The following is a 17912-nucleotide window of genomic DNA, read 5'->3' as shown; positions in this document are numbered from 1 at the left end:
GAAATAATCTTGTATGGGTAATCGTTTTAAATTATATTTCTTTTCCTTTGTAATCTCTCTCACCAAGATGTCTCATTTCAGTGAATTTATGGAGTTACTGAGTAAAATATACTCCGGGATATTGGTTTATTTCGATTAGGCCGGTAGCCTGTCATGTCAGGCATGTCTGAAAGTTTTAGTTTTTTTTTTTAGTTCTAACCAACAAAGTCAATATACAGTCAGAATTGCAATATATACAAAATGAAAAAAAAAAAAAAAAATCAGACAGCCAGGGTAGAGGCTAAACATTATATAAAAATATCAAAGGATTCACAAATCGAAATAGTTTTAATTGCTTTCTTATTGTGGGAATGAAAGATAGTTTTGATATATAATTGCTGAAAGTGAGTAACTTTAACTTGTGGATCGGCGGCGCTGACGTAAGACGTGAACTGTTTCGAATGATTCAGTCCGATTTAGGACAGTTCTAGTCTCGCGTAGCCAGACCGCCAACGTTCCGTGGGCGTGACGTCTGAGGAGACTACAGTTCGACCATGGTTCACTAAAAAGAACCGGTTCAAAAGAACGGTTCGTTTACGCATAGTGTCGTTTACGAACCAGCCATCACTAAAGCCTCCATTTTTTCTTGACACAAACTCCGACGTCTCGGTTCAAATCAAATGTCACATCACTAACGGCAAGTAATTACATGGTTATTGAAACATTCTCAAAGAACGCTAATCCGCCTGTATCCGTGTTTGCAAGTAATGTTGTTTGCTGGAGGAAAGCACGAGAGCTACGTTCATGAAAGAGCCTATTTATTGAGCTTCAGTTAGCTTTAAAATATTAATAAAAAAATATTCCTTCTGAATAAAAATCTAAATTTCAAACCTGTGATTTGTTAGTGTGGCTGCCTGCTGTTGTTGACAAGAGAGTTTTTCGCTTAACTCTTTACCCTACAAATGAGTTTCGTTTCCTGAGAAGGACACACCGAGGATTTAAACTCAACTTCTCACACGCAGTCCAGCAGTTCGAGCGTCCCAGCTGCGTTCACTTAAGATGGATCACATTCACTGTAAGTAGCCTAGCTATACGTTAAATTTTTAATATTCATAAATCACAGTACGTTAATCATATCCTGTTTGTTTTATTATAAGGTATACTGATTGCAACTGGTGTAGGAGCAGGTAAAAGAAATCTGGACTCTCTTTTACTAGACAAAAGACATTATTTTAAAGCTGCAGTCCGCAGTTTTTCCTCTTTGTCGCCAATGTCTGTTCGAAATCTGCAATTGCATTCTCAGAATTATTTCGTGTGTCGTAATTCAACACAACAACATAGTGCGGATGAACACAATGTTTGAGGAGAGTGTGTGTGTGTGGCTGTCAGTCACCGCACTGCGATACTGGCATTCAGAATCACAGATTATTCTTTTTGGAAGTATGACTAACATAGTTTTCACCGGAAAAGTAAGTAACATCCACTTTTGTTCTGGTTCTGACATTGCAGTAAATCACGCTGATTAAATCTAAAAATCGCTTATCATATAACGCAAAACCGTGCAAATTATACTTCAACTTTGTTCTCAAATTAGCAACATCAGCATTATATGACTACATGTAATGTCCTTCTGATATGTATGTTTCCGCATGGGTCCGGTTGTAGTCTCTTTTTTTTCTGTAGCCACTCCAAAGTCCGAACAAAGTCTTTTGCATTTTACAAGCTTACCGTTTTGAATCGCGCTAAGGCAAGTTTTGAACACTGGCTGGTTATGTATTTTCTCAAATATGTATTTTGGATCATTTTTAACCCCCAAAAAGCTACGGACTGAAGCTTTAACTGTTAATTTTTGCAACACAAATAATGGTCAACTGGTTTAAGTGGCTTTTAAATGTTTATCCATCTAAGTTTGTTCAAATATGCCATGTTTTCACCAATTATATAGCAGTTGGAGTTGGAGTCGTTGTAGCAGTTCCTATTATTATAGCATGTTTAGGTTTCACCGCACATGGAATTGCTAGAGGTTCAGTTGCCGCCTCTATGATGTCATATTCTGCCATATCGAACGGAGGAGGGGTCAGATCTGGAGGCTTGGTAGCTACTCTTCAATCCATAGGTGAGTTAAACATAATAAATCAAAAATTATAAGTCTGCCTGCAGGCGGTATATGGCAAGCCGTTTTAACATTTAATCATATAAACTATTTATTTTCATGTTACTAGTACTTATTTTTTTAGATAGTATTTGATTAAGTATACTAGTACTTTTTCATCAGCTACTAGTGCTTACTTTTTTGTGTAGGCTACTAGTACCTATTCTTTAGATACTATTGCTTATTATTTAGGTATACTAGTGTATCTTTATATAGATACAAGCACCTATTAAAAAGACATTAGTACTTATTCATTAGATTATAGTGCCTCTTAAACTGTTACCAGTACTTACCGTAAAACATAAAATAATAGCCCGGCCTTTTATTTTCCCAAATCATCGAGCTGCATCGGCTTTTATTTGAGACATGCGTCTATATAAAACCGGCCTTTTTAATTTAGTGTTGAGATGTTGTTTTATTAAGTCTCTAATCTCTAAAAATCTCCAAATGCTCCACGCGAAACTGCGGTCTTCCAACCTTTTACTATCGTGTCAATAGGCCTATTTCACAAAAGTAATCTCTTATTCCGGGTAAACTCTTTTCTGATGAAAGCGCTAGCAGTTGCAGTTGGAGGACAAATGCCGAGACTTAAACCGATCTGTCCCGTTCCTTACCTTTTAATGTTTCAAACCAAAGAAGAAACAAACATTGTGCCAGCAGCATTGCTTTAGAGGTTGCAGAAGTGGAAGGTGCTCAGACCATACGCCGCACACTGCAACAAGTCGGTTTGCATGGCTGTCATCCCAGAAGGAAGTCTCTTCTAAATCTGGCTCACAAGAAAGCCTGCAAACAGTTTGCTGAAAGCAACCTGTCCAAGAGCATGAATTACTGGAACCATGTCCTGTGGTCTGACGAGACTAAGATAAACTGGTAAGGAGTACCAAGAAAATTGTGTCTTGCCTAGTCAAGCATGGTTTTGGTAGCATCATGGTCTGGGGCTTTCTTGAGTGCCGCTGGGGAGCTGCGCTTGATGGTAACATGGATTCCAACATGTACTGGGCCGGACTGCATGATAACGACCCCAAACCCACCACCAAGGTGACAACTGCCTCGCTGAGGAAGCTGAAGGTGATGGAGTGGCCAAGTATGTCTCCAGACCTCCAGAACCCTGTTGAGCACCTGTGGTGATCCTCAAGAGGATGGTGGAGAAGCGCCATGTGTCCAACATCCAGCAGCTCGGTGATGTCATTATGGAGGAGTAGAAGAGGATCCCAGTAATAACCTGTGCAGCTCTGGTAATCTCCATGGATTAAGGCAGTGCTAGTTAACACTGGTGCTCACAAAATATTGACACTTTGGACAGAGTTTTGACATGTTCACTTAGGGTGTACTCACTTTTGTTGTCAGCTATTTTGAAAATAATAATGGCTGTATGTTGTGTTATTTTCAGAGGGGGGTAAATTTATACTGCTATGGCCCGCAAATTTCTTTTTTTCAAGGCTCAGTTCTTGCAACACTTTTATTCAACCTGTTTATGCTCCCACTGAGTCAAATAATGAGAAATAACCAAATTGCTTACCACAGCTAAAGACAATACAAAGATTTACTTAGCTTCATTGCCTAACGACTACTGCTCTCTGTGCAAATACATTGATGAAGTCAACAGTTGGATGTGCCAAAACTTTCTTTCAGTTAAACAAAGACAAAACATGAAGTCATTGCATTTGGAAAGAAAGATGAAGTTCTCAAGGTGAATGCATACCTTGACGCTAGGGGTCAAACAACTAAAAATCAAGTCAGGAATCTCAGTGTAATTCTGGAGTCAGACATTAGTTTCAGTAGTCATGTCAAAACAATAACTAAATCGGCATACTATCATCTGAAAAATATTGCAAGAATTAGATGATTTGTTTCCAATCAAGACTTAGAGAAACTTGTGCATGCTTTCATCAGCAGCAGAGTGGATTGTTGTAATGGACTGATGTTCTCTTACAGTAGTCACATTCAAATCCAGACTCAAAATACATCTGTTTAGCTGTGCATTTACTGAATGTGCTGTGTGCCACTGTTCGTCCGATTGTTTGCACTGCATTTTATTTCTTTTTTGTACTAAACTGTTCTTATTTCTTTTGATTATTTTAATGACTTCTATGCAAAGCACTTTGAATTACGATTGTGTATGAAATGTGCTATAGAAATGGTATATAAATAAACTTGCCTTGTCTTTCCTATATACCGGCAAGCAGCTTATGTACTTAAAATCTATCCAAGTTTCATTTCTATAGTATTGTCCCTTGAGAAGATATACTAAAATGTTTGCTGAAATGTCAGGGGTGTACTCACTTTTGTGAGATACTGTATATATATATATATATATATATATATATATATATATTGTTGACCAAAGTGCTTACCAGAATATATAATAAAAGCGATTACATACCTGTACATGGGTATATAAATATACTGAAAGTATATTACTCAAAAGTTTTTAATCGGTAAGATTTTTAATGTTTTAAAAGAAGTCTCTTATGCTCACCAAGGCTGCATTTATTTGATTAAAAATACACAAAAAACACTAATATTGTATAATATTATGACAACTTAACCGTTTTCGATTTTAATATGTAATTTATATCTGTGATCAAAGCTGCATTTTCTCAGTATATGCATCATCACAGTCTTTAGTGTTCAGTGTCACTTCATCCTTCAGAAATCAAATCATCCTTGCAGAAGAGACCTCTTTTAAAAACATTATAAATCTTACCAATCAAACATTACGACAGTGTATTTTTAAAGTGTTATTAATGTAAAATAGGCTGCTTATAATTAATGTGTTGGTTTCATTTTCACACAGTCTGTTTAGTCACCTGTCTTACTGTTTCGGTCGAATTTTATATTTTTTACTATAGCTGTGGCTAAAATTGTTCACTTGTTCACACATTTACTATTTTCTACATGATGAATGGCACAAAATGCATTAGATAAGGTATGGGGAACGATTCAGACAGTGTAAAAATGCTTTTCATTGGCAGATCATATAAATGGCACTATATTATATCTTATTAAAAAGGTTTAGCATGCATCATCTTGCTTAGGGTAAATAAATAAATATAGACAAACACATCTATAAATAAATACAATTGGAAATAATTATATAAATAAATAAATGAAAAAGAATAATTATACATTAATCAATGAAAGTATAAGAAATAGTGTATTCTTTGTATGTTTATCTATAGAAATGGTATTTAATTATATTTCTTTACATTTTTTTTAGATGTATTATTTACGTATTAATTGACAGTGAGTAAAATAAGTATTTTACAAGTATTATATTATATAAGTAAATAAGTATTATTATTATAAAAGTTCTCCCACTTAGAAATCATGGAGGGGTCTGAAATTGTCATCGGAGGTGCATGTCCACTCTGAGAGACATAATCTAAAAAAAAAAATCCAGAAATCACAATGTATGATTTTTTTTAACTATTTATTTGTATGATACAGCTGCAAATAAGTATTTGGACACCTGAGAAAATCAATGTTAATATTTGGTACAGTAGCCTTTGTTTGCAATTACAGAGGTCAACTGTTTCCTGTAGTTTTTCACCAGGTTTACACACACTGCAGGAGGGATTTTGGCCCACTCCTCCACACAGATCTTCTCTAGATCAGTCAGGTTTCTGGGCTGTCGCTGAGAAACACAGAGTTTGAGCTAACTCCAAAGATTCTCTATTGGGTTTAGATCTGGAGACTGGCTAGGCCACGCCAGAACCTTGATATGCTTCTTACAGAGCCACTCCTTGGTTATCCTGGCTGTGTGCTTCGGGTCATTGTCATGTTGGAAGACCCAGCCTCGACCCATCTTCAATGTTCTAACTGAGGGAAGGAGGTCGTTCCCCAAAATCCCGCAATACATGGCCCCGGTCAACCTCTCCTTAATACAGTGCAGTCGCCCTGTCCCATGTGCAGAAAAACACCCCCAAAGCATGATGCTACCACCCCCATGCTTCACAGTAGGGATGGTGTTCTTAGGATGGTACTCATCATTCTTCCTCCAAACACGGTTAGTGGAATTATGACCAAAAAGTTCTCATCTGACCACATGACTTTCTCCCATGACTCCTCTGGATCATCCAAATGGTCATTGGCAAACTTAAGACGGGCCTTGACATGTCCTGGTTTAAGTAGGGGAAACTTTCAACACTTTCAACAAGTGTCCACTTCGAGGAAAGCCTTAGGGCGTAGTATGGATATTGGGACAGGGCCTTACAGATTGTATTGGGTGGACAGGTGTCTTTATGCAGCTAACGACCTCAAACAGATGCATCTAATTTAGCATAATAAATGGAGTGGAGGTGGACATTTTAAAGGCAGACTAAGGCCCTGTTTACACGAGAACGTTCGCAGGTGAAAACGTAAAAATATTTTATCGGATGTGCCTTTCGTTTACACGGCGACGGCGTTTTTGGGGCTTAAAAACGCAAAAAAGTGAAACCACCCTCCAGAGTGGAAATCTTTAAAACGCTCCACCGCCGCGTTCCCATGTAAATGGTAAAAACGCAAAGGTCTGCTTGACAGTGAAGGTTGTATGCAGGTGCACGGGCTTGGTGTAGTTGTAGTATGCACTCTTACCCACCATCTGCATGCGGATTTCACACCCAAAACGCTCGTCTAAACATACGGTAGAATAAAAAGTGATATCGCAACGCCACTTTTGCATTTTCTCTTCAGAATCGTTTCTGTGTAAACATAGCCTAACAGGTCGTTGAGGCTCAGAATTATAGCCGATAGACATATTTGCAGCTGTATCATACAAATAGATAGTTAAAAAAAAAATCATATATTGCGATTTCTGGATTTTTTGCTGGACATGCACCTACGATGACAATTTCAGACCCCTCCATGATTTCTAAGTGGGAGAACTTGCAAAATAGCAGGGTGTTCAAAGACCTATTTTCCTCACTGTATGGGTTATTTTGGCAGACATGGCCTTCCATATTTGATTGACTGTTTCTGCAATCTTTATTTTATTTAGGTACCGCTGGAATGTGTATTTTAGTTGTGGTTGTTATAGGCGCCATAGGAGGCACTGTGGCTGGAGCTGTAATTGGGACACGTACATGCAAAGCAGGAGACGCAGGTGAATCTATAATTCTCTTGAGTACTGAATAGTTGTTATACTCTCTTGTCTTGAGTACTGAATAGTTATTATTATTATTAATTTGGATGCCTACAAGGAACTGTATAAGTGCTGTATAACACTCCCCAAAATTAGATTTAACATCTGTTTATCCAACTAAATAAGTTTTTGTTTGTTTTTTATTGCAGCAGTATCTGGTTCATCTTCTATGTGAATTGTTACTCTGAAAATGAACAATGTGTGATTTTAAACTGATTATAGTTTTCTAAAATAAGTCCTTTTGTGGTTTGTTATTAGGGAATGCAACTGCAATCATCCCGGTCACAGGCCAAGGCATGGTGGGAGATGCTGTGAGCGCCACAGTTGCTGGCTTAATTTCCAACTACACTGTGTAACGGGATCACTGTGGCCCTTAACAGTCTGATAGATTTCTATTCTTGAAATCAAACATATCATTTAACTAATGCATAACCATAAACATAAGCACTTACTGCGCTAGTAATAATACAAATAATCACTTTCTCTTCTGTAATCTATTTTATACTTCAAAATGTACATTGTATGATTTTTATTTGCTCTTATGATAAATTACTTGTGATGTGATGTTTTTATAAATGGATCTAAACAAGTAAATTATTAAAGAAAACTGTTTAAATGAAACTATAATTAGAATTAAAAACTATTCGTATAAAGCCAGGATGACAGTATGTGTCTTGTATTTTCCTAAAGCAAACCGCACAGCTTAATGCTACACTGTAAAATTTTTTTGATGGTTTAACTTAAAAAAGTAAGTAACCCGGGTTGCCTTAAAATGTTAAGTTCATTGAACTGGAAAAAGTGAGTTAATACAATGAAGGAGATTAATTTAACCATCAGAAACTCAAAATTAAAAGTTGTCTGAACTAAATAAATTATTGAAGTTGACTTGACAAAAGAAAAAATGTTGTGATTACTACACTGTAAAAAAATATTGTTGGTTTAACTTAAAAAAGTAAGTAACCCGGGTTGCCTTAAATTTGAAGTTGATTGAACTGGAAAAAGTGAGTTAATACAATGAAGTAGATTAATTTAACCATCAGAAACTCAAAATAATAAGTTATCTCAACTAAATAAATTATTATAAAGTTAATTTGACAAAAGAAAATATGTTGTGATAAAAAATCTTATTAAAAAAATCCTATATTTTTTACAGTGTAGCAACACCAAGGCTTTCTTTTCAGTCTAACCTGATTGTCAGGGGAAGCTTGAACTCCTATTATGCCCATACCTTTAACAGATTTTAAATGTCATTTTAGATAAAAGTGTCTGCCCATTATAGAAAAGCTGAAAGCTAGAAAGCTGACAGATTGGTCTGGGATGCCAACAGCTTTTTTTTTTTCTCCTACAAATAAGAAAGATGTCATTGTATCTGAAAAGGGAAAACTCTCATAAGTTATAATAACATTATAAAACATAAGATTTATATGGGGAGCAGCGCACAAACACTGATACACGCTTAGTTCTAGAGGATTTGTAGATGGAAAGTGATAAATGCAACCATTTTAGGTGGAAGTGTGGCACTAAAGCATTAGTGGTCAGTTAACTATTTTGTGAGCTCATTAAGTATTTTTTTTTATTCAATAATTGCTTTACAATAGTGCAAACATGCACCTCTTAAACATCTGGATCATTTCCAACAATATATTGATCAAGTAGATTCATTCTTGCATAAACAAAATAAAGAAAGAAAGAAGAGTGAAAAAAGAAAAACAAACAAACAAACAAAAAAATTAAAAAAAAAAAAACTAAAACAAATAAACAGCAAACAGATACTAATCATCTTGGTACATGAAAGATCTCATATTTCTTCACAAAATAGTTAACTGACCACTAATGCTTTATAACTACCGAATTAACCCTGAACTACAGCATAAATACATGTCAATAAAGCATTTATTAACACACTCAGTAACGATCACTATATGTCTGAATAATATAGATGTATGAATGTACATTTAAATAGTTTATTAATCAATTACTTACACGTTAGTAATCTTATGAACCACTGACAAAGTTAAATAACTGGTTTATAAATTCATTTAGAATTGATAAATTGATCATTTAATAAAAGATGAAAATACAATTATTAAACAAATTATAGATATGCTTTTAAATCAAGAAGAAAGCATTTATAACTGTATTCATCAAACTGTTAATGATGAATGATGAATTAACTGTTTACTCAACTAGATTATTAGCGTGTAGTTATTATAAAGTGTTACCCGATATTCTTATAAAATATTTAAGAGATACAGATTTGATTAAAATGATATAGTTTTTCTTATTTACTTTTATTTTCTTCTCTAATTGTTGTTCCTTTCGTTTCAAGGCTTCACACTCCATCCTAGTAGGTGGCGGAAATGCACCTCAAACTGGTTTGCCAACTGCCAAAAAAAAAAAAAAAAACATAAGAAGAAGAAGAAAAAGAAGCAGAAGACATACGTACAGCCGAAACACTAGGGGGCAGTAAGAAAATGTAATCGTTTCACATGTGTATGAGCAACACGAAAAACTCAAGAAATGAGAAACACTGAAACCATTTTTTATCGGATTTTTAAACATGTAAACATTTGAGTCTGTGTGGTCTTGACTAAGGTCTAGGATGGAGAATTTCAGAGGGCCGGTAAAAGCAGACTGCGAAGAACTACTGGCTCGTTTCCAGGCGACCGAGTCAGTTCGGTACGAGCAGTTTCTGGAGATCTGGAGAGACATGAACTTCAGCAGCATCTTCTGGTAAGATTGACGAGCATCTTCAACATATGAAATCACTCACTTTAGACGCCAGTGACAATTGTATACTCTTTGTTTTAAAATTACCCTTTTAAATGAGATTACAACCAAGGTTTTACTAGGAGAGGCAGTCATACTTCTGCAGCAAAACTCATAGCCAGCCACTGCTCTCTGACATGTTGTTGAATGTTTATTCCATCTATGTACTGTTCTGTGTATTTTTAGATTTATTCCAAATTAATATATTATATTTCATTGTATATAATACATTTATTTTGTCTCTCTGCAGTGGTAGACCAGAGGGAAATGAGAGAAGGTGTTTAACTCGTGTGATCATGTCTGTGGCGTCTCCATACCTCTTTCCACCCTACACTTTCCAGATCAGAGTGGGGGGGCTTTATCTGCTGTACGGGCTCTTCAACTCACAACTCATCACTCCCAAAGAGAAGGTGCGCTGTCATTCAACATCTAATCATTCCTAACAGCCAGCCTTCAAACAGGTTTCTGTTTGTCTCGGGGCAAATTCACACCGCACCGACAGACGCCGACTTATTTGTGACATATTTCAGTATATGTCGTCACTTATGCTGATGTTGGTCGCTGCCTGTCGGTACAGTGTGAATTGGCCTTTAGTGTGTCTGTTTAAGGTTGACATGGTGAGTAAATGACGATTTTTGGATAAACAATCCCTTTAAAGAAATATTTGACACAAAGATCATGCTAACTCTTATATATTATATTATATTTTATTGTAATTGTCTGACCATCTCTGTGCATGTCTGTAGATCCGCATTGCTCTGAAGGACTGGACGGATGTCATGCAGTTTCAGAGGGATGCAGTGAACGCTCAACATTATGATGTGGTTTATATCTTCAGGAAGCTCCTCTCAGATAAAGCTTTCTACTTCACGGCCATGCCTACACCAGTAGGTTAAGCTCAATGCTCATGTATCCAAACTGGATACAAGACACAGTGTTACAACTAAAAGCTGGAATACACTACACTACACAACTTTTGTCCTGATTTGCAGTCTGGAGAAGTTGATGCTGCAGGTTGCTGGAATTCAGAGTATAGAGTTGTCGAAAAGCATCGACTTCTGTAGCAAATAGCTGAAATTTTCAAATGTGATGATAGTATACCAACATTTTCCTGATTTTGAGCGCTGTTGAATGGATACTCAAGACAGATGCCTATATGTTGAGCGCGTCAACACAGTGGCCAGCCAGCCAGGAAAACGTCACATTTTTTAAAATTTCGTTACCAAAGTCGGTACTTTTGACAACTCTATTTCAGAGCTCGTATGCAGAATTTGGACAAAAAGTCTTTTTGAAAAAAGAAAATGAAATTTAGCTTTGGTCTATGATTCCATCCACTCTGAGGAGATATAATATATAATAATATTGTTAGTGGATTTTACTAGCAATGCAACATGTTTCTGCATTAATTTATTGTGTTTTTAGAAACTTGTTAGTCTGGTAGTGTGTGATCTTTGGTCATTTAGTGTTTGATGCCCAGTTTTCTCTGTAACCATCTACAAAGTTAGCAAGTATTGCGAATTTTAAAAGTTGTGTTGTGTATTCCAGCCTTAAGGCAATTTTTTTTTTCCTGGTTTGGTGTCTCAAATCCTCCCTCTCATCCACTTTGATGATTCAGTCAGTTCCCTAAGGATAAAGTCCCACCCTTCATTGAATACCCGGTATCACTGGGATATGTCATATTATAGAAGAAGAATGCGGTTGGAACGGTGTTACATGTTGACCTAATGCAGCAGCAGTATATTTTTTTCTGATTGTGTGTATCCAGGTTACTGATGTTAACAAACTGATTCAACCTGATGCTTACTCATTGCCCAACGTTACTCATTCTGAATGTTTACAGCTCTGTTTTAGGGAAAAGAGGGAAGATAGAAAGAAGACAGAATTCTGTGAAGAGTTTGTTAATCCGTCATCACGTCCTCAGGAACTCGTCACCACAGACGTTCTGGACGTGAGTCACCATAGAAACCAATTTATAATAACATATCTCTCCAGAATTTGTTTTGTTTAAAGTCCCCCTGTAGTCAATAATTGTATCCTTTAAAACTCATCCACCAAAATTACATTTACATGTTTTGTGACATCAGAAACACCAGCGAGTTCAAACCGCGTTTTTTAGACGATCTTTGGTTCAGCGCAGGTTTAAAGAGAAAATCCTCAGACTGATGAATTTGTACATGGTTTCTCTTAAAGCATATTAAAAACACCACATAGACATATAAACAACATTAAAAACTTGATGTTTAACACGGGGGGAATTTAAATATATTTCTGAATGTGTTAAAGCTTGTTCTATTACATGTGCTGTCTTGGCCATGTCACTGATCAGTCAAAGACATGATTTAAATATTGATCTTATTGAATTTTGTCTATAACATAACATTTTTAGGGTCATCCCATAAAATAATAATAATAAAAAAAACATAATCTAGTTTGTGAGTTTTTAAAAATGCAAATTGGGTTTCTTTTACAACTGAAGAGTGTGAGTTGAGTGTGAATGGGAAGACAGTTTTGGTTAACAGGCCATGTGTATTTTTTTCTGCACCTCAGGAAATTGGAAATATCCATGATCATTATGAGGGTCTGAAGAAAGCTATTTTCCCTGAACCAGACCCAAACCTGAATCTTATCCAACAAAACCTGGTTCCCAAACTAAACGGTGCCATCCTCACCTATTCCAGTTGGCAGTTTAACCGTGCAGTAAGTACATTTCTGTATATGAGTGTTACATTATTTTATTTGATTATTTTTTATTTAGCAAGGATTCATTAAATTGCTCAAAAGTGACTGTAGACATTTATAATGTAACAAAAAGCATTTCTAATAAAAATGCTATTGTTTTGAGCTTTCTATTCATCACAGAATCCTGAAAAAATGTATCTGGTTTCAACAAAAATATTAAACAGCACAACTACAGCAAATCAATCTGTGGTCGTCGTTGTCCGACTTTTCTTTTCATGATGGGCTGTACATTTTCAATTTGAGACAGATCTGGATTGCAGGTGTAGAGTGTCTATGAAACCACACTGTTGTAGTAAGTGCAGAACGAGGCCTGGCATTGTCTTGTTTCCCAGGAAAGATGTCATCTTATTGGCAGTGTATGTCTCTGTACAATCCCAACATCCACATCCACGGTACCTTCAAAGTCACTCATGACCCCTTTCATCTTTGGGCCTGAGAACTGATTTTTTTTTTTTTTTAGCTGAAACTTGGACTCATCTCATCTAACAGCACATATTTCCACTGTTTTAGACCTCAGGCTCAGGCTCAGAGAACTCGCTGACATCTCTGCATTGAATTGATCTATAGCTTTCCAAAGTACTTTTGAGCAGTTTTCTCACGCAGTGCAATCTAAAGGATCAAAGGTCACGCACATTCAACAGAGGTTTCCTAAATTTCTCTTAATTCCCTGAATCTATTAACAGTATTATGTTTTTTGCACAGTGAAATTCTTGGCAATCTTCATTGAGAAATATGTCTGACAAATATATCATGAAACCTAGTTTGGTTGCAAAGACTGAGACTTTGGTGGATGCTTGGATTTAACTTGGATATTTTTGCCTCTGACTCTTTTTTTGAGGGTGTTGCAGCCAAAATCTAAAAAAAAAAAAAAAATAGATTTACAAAATACAATTAATTTTGTCAATCAAAACATTGGGAACTTTGTTCTTTTGACAATTAGAAAAATGTTCAAAAGAATGAAGAAATCACAGATTCTTGATTTTGATGCATTTTGGGAAATATATAAACTTTTCTGCAGATGGGGTTGTATATATTAATATAAAAAGTTTAGTACATGCAGCCTTTGTGATACTAAAAATACTTTACAAAATCATTATAAAATCTTAGCGACCCAAATTTGTAAATGGTTGCACATAACTGCAATTATGGTATTTAATCCTGAATTTTTTTTTTTTTTCGTGTGTGTAAACCATTTGTTTTTTAGGAATTTGAGCAGCAGGATGCTGGAGAGGGAACTTCAAATCAAGAAGTAAGCGATTAAGTTAAAAAATCATATTCATATCTGTCTCTTTAATGCTACATAGTGCTTCATTCCCCCTGCAGCAATGCAAAATCAGATAGGTGTGTTATTCTCTGTGTTATTAACTGTGTTGATATGTTTCTGCCCAAAGAGCTCCCGAAGAGCCCAACTGTTAGCATCAATCAAGTCCAGATCATACGGACAAGTTTCAGAGGTAAATATAGACATTAAGTAGAGACTGGTCAGATTATAGTTTATTATACATTATACATAATAACCTGAACACATAAGATAAACAATCAATTTACATGAGAAACTAAGTATAAGATTGTAAACGCACCGTTTTCCATCATTTCTATGTTAGGCCTCCAAGTCTCGACGTCACAGACAGGCACAGTTGGTCCCAGCAGACGGAGAAGACTTTTCACAACAGCTCCTGGCAAAAAAGAAGCGATACCCATCACTTAAAACGCGCACTCAATTACGATTCAACACTCAGGGTAAGTCCTCCCCACCCAAATAAACTCACCTAGTTCCGGTTTGTTTACATCGACTGATTATCACTTTTTCTGTATGGTAGGAAATGAGAGTGAGGGGTTGACCCGGCTGTGGTGTTTGAGTGCCGTGAATGAAGAGAAGGCACCAGGTAAGAAAACTATAGAAGTAACATAATGACAAATGTTTTTGAAACAAAAAAGCTTGTTGAATTGCACTACTTTGAAACAAAAATGCATTGCATTAACCCTGCTTACATTTTAAAGGGGTGGTTTACTGCTTTTTTGTTTTTCGAGATGCACCGATTACACTTTTCTAGGCCGATCCCGATTTCCGATTTTTCCTTGAGTTTGACCTGCCGATACTGATTTTAGCCAATTCCGATTTCATTTTTTTAATCCGCTTTACAGCACACACAAATATTTATTTTCTATTTTCTCTTTAATCTATATAAACTATATGAACTATATAAATTACTCCTGGTGTGGGAAATTCACACACGTCTAAAGTGCAGTGTATATATATATATATATATATATATATATTTAGCAAACTAAACTTCTGTATGAAAACAGGTAACGGCAATAAAATAATATATAAATAACAAATAAAATAAATATAGCCTTGCAGTATGTAGATATTTCTCTCTCACACACACTATTGCAATCACATCAATGGCAAGTTTTATTTCTCAAACAGTTCTTCTTTCATCTGACATGTCCAGCCAGGCTAAACAGGACAAGTGGAGCATGTGCAGGGAAACGATTGGGAAATAATAAAACAAGTTTAAATGGGTACATTTTCTATAAATATTTTTGAGTCTTCATTTTCTTTTCTGACATAGCCTAGCCTACTTCAGTTCTTGTTAAAACACACCAAACATGCAAATTCTGTGCATTTTGGGCACTTTTTGGATTAAATCATATTTATTTTGTCCATCAAAAGTGTGCTTTAACTTTAATTGAGCGCAGCAAAAACTGACTCAGAGCCGAAACCCGCGCTTCACTGCTGCTCCGGCACCCGGTGTGAATGCACTCATTGATTAACATGCACACCGAACAAAATAAACAAAATACGCTGCCCCCCCCCCCCCTTGCGGTGTGAAACGGAGGTAATTCACGAGGTTTCCCACATGTGCGTTCCGTGTTAATCAATCAATCAATGATAATCATGCGGCGCCCGAGTGCATTTAAAATCGGATTATGTTAGACTGACATGGCGATCACATGAAAATCGTCCGATTCCGGTCACCAGCCGATCAATCGGTGCATTTCTACTGTTTTTCTTTGCATGATTGTGTTTATGGGGTGCAATATAACATGTATTTGTGGTTTTTCTTTTTTTAAAAGTCTTATTTTTCATAAATTTCCCCTTTATCGTAAGCCACGTTCTCCTCTGTCATTTGAACGGCCGGTTTACATCCTGATTCTATGAAACCACTCCCTCAGAAACAGGCGATGTGCTCAGATTGGTTAGTTTGGGCCGGTGTGTTGTGATTGGCTAAACTGAGTAGTGCACGTTGTCCGGATACTTCACGCCCATTACCTTTACGGGCGAAGTTGCATTTGTGTTCCTGTCAAATGTACATAATGGTGTCGATACTGCAGTATCAGTATGAGCCAGAATCAGACCCAGAAACGGGCGATGAAGAGAGTCAACCATATCCTCCCTAAACAACCATATCCTCCGGCTCTTACAAAATGTTTCTGAATGGTAATTTGCTGCTGAAAAAACAACTGCTGCTTCTGGTTTTAAAGTTGGAACTGCTTCATGTTTTAGTTACAGTTTCTTGTTGAATCCGGTGTTGAACTCGTGGAGATTCTGGAAGCTGTCTTCCGTAAAATGCGCAGCACAGAGAGCTAGATTACGATCGGCATTTTCAGGAACATAATCAAACATAAATTGTATCGTATTGTATTGTTGACGAAGTACAGCGTCCGTGGGAACCCCGAACACAGAAGACCTGACAGCAGGGTGAACACAACACACTTGACAAGCCGCAGAAATATGCGCATGCCCTTTTTTGCATTTTCCGGAGGGAGGGGTTGATGCAAATGTATGGCTTAGTGACGTCTAAAACCCAGCTGTAGTCCCAATCGGGTCATTTTTGTAAATATAGGCAATATAGTTCCTGATTTTTAAAAGATGATATCTCCGCTTACACTGAACTTTCAGCACTGCAACTTTGCAGATACTGTTCATCCACCAACAGCAACATTACACACTATTTAAAATGAAAAAAGTGAAATCGCAGTCAAACCCCCACCCCTTTAATGCAAGAAGTTTTTTTTGTTTTTCAGAAAAAAAGAAGAAAAAATTCCAATGGAAGCCAGAGAAGGGCAGCGATCCCACTTCACATTAAGCACCAACATCAGGACAGACTGTGATTGTTGGGCAGCCAAGTGTTGAAAGTGATTTGTGCCTCAAGCTCCGATTTTATTGAATTTGTTTTACTGCAATTTTAAACCTTGCTGTTCGCTGTAAATCTTGGAACTCCAAAATGGTTCTATATAGAATACATTTTTTTTTTTTTTGTAAAAGGTTCTATTGGCCAAGTATGGAACCCCAGGGTTCTATATAGAACCCAGAGGAACCCTTTTTTAAGAGTGTATAGAACCTTTTAGGGGTTCCAAATACGTAGCGCTGATAGAACCTTTTAAGGATCTATATAGAACCTTTTCTTCTAAGAGTCATGTTAACATTTTACGTTTTTAAGGCTGCTCTTTTTATTATTTTATTTTGTTTTAATATTTGGCCTCAGAATACATTTGATATTTGGGACAAATGTGAGAAAACCTGATGATTTTATATGAATAATTATTGTTTTTAAATGAATACATTGTTGAGTAGCTTGAGTAGCTTCACAAGTGTGAAGTATTTTACTGTTTTAAATGATGTTAATATGATCATTCAAAATGTCTGTTTTGCTCTCCCTGTTTTTCTTTTCTCTTTACCTCAGTCCACTTTCTGTTGCATTTATGCCAGATAATATATCTCACACAAGCTGAGAGAAAGAGAAATTATTTTGTATGCATGTGGTCTAGTTCTTTCTAACCTGAAGGTTTTATTGATGTACTCATTCGGCTGCTTGATATAGTCAATATCTTTTATCACTTCCAATCCCAGCATTTCTGTCCCTCTTTAATTCTCCTCTGCCGAAGTGTGGAGTTCCCTGGTAATTTATGTTTGCTGCACAGTCAGAATTTATATACCGTAGTTCTCACCTAATAGGCTGTAGCTTTTAAGGCAAATCCAATACATCTGAATCATTGTGCCTGATACACTTAAAGATAAGATTTAGTTCTCTCTGTGCATGCTGGGGACATGAGACACGTCAGGGAGGGTCAGGGTCTCTATGCACACTGTCTGCTAAATTTGAGAGTAGATATGAAGAGTTCAGATGCAAAAGCCTC

The 17912-nt window shown here is 36.4% G+C and overlaps 2 protein-coding genes and 1 long non-coding RNA gene across 7 annotated transcripts; all 3 read left to right on the top strand.

The window, feature by feature from the left end:
• Positions 1–244: 244 nt before the first annotated feature.
• Positions 245–7913, top strand: LOC120463025 (interferon alpha-inducible protein 27-like protein 1). 4 transcript variants are annotated; one of them, XM_089117193.1, is made up of 6 exons: positions 252–676; positions 885–1054; positions 1137–1166; positions 1925–2095; positions 7113–7217; positions 7515–7913. In XM_089117193.1, exons 2-6 carry the CDS (start codon positions 1039–1041, stop codon positions 7610–7612), a joined length of 420 nt encoding a protein of 139 aa, XP_088973319.1. In that variant the 5' UTR covers positions 252–676; positions 885–1038; the 3' UTR covers positions 7613–7913. The 4 variants fall into 4 exon arrangements, with proteins under 4 accessions (XP_088973320.1, XP_088973319.1, XP_039507752.2 ...); XM_039651818.2 differs by having other exon boundaries at positions 252–680; XM_089117194.1 differs by having other exon boundaries at positions 245–1054; positions 1967–2095.
• LOC148977173 (uncharacterized) lies at positions 2102–4304 on the top strand. The gene is made up of 2 exons (XR_016145557.1): positions 2102–3001; positions 3170–4304. It is a non-coding gene; the product is annotated as an uncharacterized LOC148977173 (long non-coding RNA).
• Positions 7914–9632: 1719 nt separating the features above from the next.
• Positions 9633–17531, top strand: snapc1b (small nuclear RNA activating complex, polypeptide 1b). Of its 2 annotated transcripts, none has more exons than XM_039651868.2 (10): positions 9633–9989; positions 10276–10435; positions 10772–10912; positions 11866–11973; positions 12573–12722; positions 13969–14013; positions 14156–14218; positions 14369–14504; positions 14582–14650; positions 16800–17531. In XM_039651868.2, exons 1-10 carry the CDS (start codon positions 9859–9861, stop codon positions 16859–16861), a joined length of 1065 nt encoding a protein of 354 aa, XP_039507802.2. In that variant the 5' UTR covers positions 9633–9858; the 3' UTR covers positions 16862–17531. The 2 variants fall into 2 exon arrangements, with proteins under 2 accessions (XP_039507802.2, XP_039507808.2); XM_039651874.2 differs by having other exon boundaries at positions 9643–9989; positions 14585–14650.
• The last annotated feature ends 381 nt before the right edge of the window (positions 17532–17912 follow it).

This window comes from Pimephales promelas, chromosome 11, assembly GCF_988280905.1.
Source record: "Pimephales promelas chromosome 11, fPimPro1.hap1.1, whole genome shotgun sequence".
Lineage (NCBI taxonomy): Eukaryota > Metazoa > Chordata > Actinopteri > Cypriniformes > Leuciscidae > Pimephales > Pimephales promelas.
The sequence above is the reverse complement of the archived record's forward strand: the minus strand, read 5'-3'. Positions and strand labels throughout refer to the sequence as shown.

Bases quoted from the DNA above. Each gene is read 5' to 3' on its own strand.
- LOC120463025 (XM_089117193.1), top strand. The intron at 1,167-1,924 runs GTAAAAGAAATC...CCAATTATATAG, and splicing joins TGCAACTGGTGTAGGAGCAG to CAGTTGGAGTTGGAGTCGTT. The intron at 7,218-7,514 runs GTGAATCTATAA...GTTTGTTATTAG, and splicing joins ATGCAAAGCAGGAGACGCAG to GGAATGCAACTGCAATCATC.
- snapc1b (XM_039651868.2), top strand. From the start codon at position 9,859: ATGGAGAATTTCAGAGGGCCGGTAAAAGCAGACTGCGAAGAACTACTG. The intron at 9,990-10,275 runs GTAAGATTGACG...GTCTCTCTGCAG, and splicing joins AACTTCAGCAGCATCTTCTG to TGGTAGACCAGAGGGAAATG. The intron at 14,219-14,368 runs GTAAATATAGAC...TTTCTATGTTAG, and splicing joins CATACGGACAAGTTTCAGAG to GCCTCCAAGTCTCGACGTCA.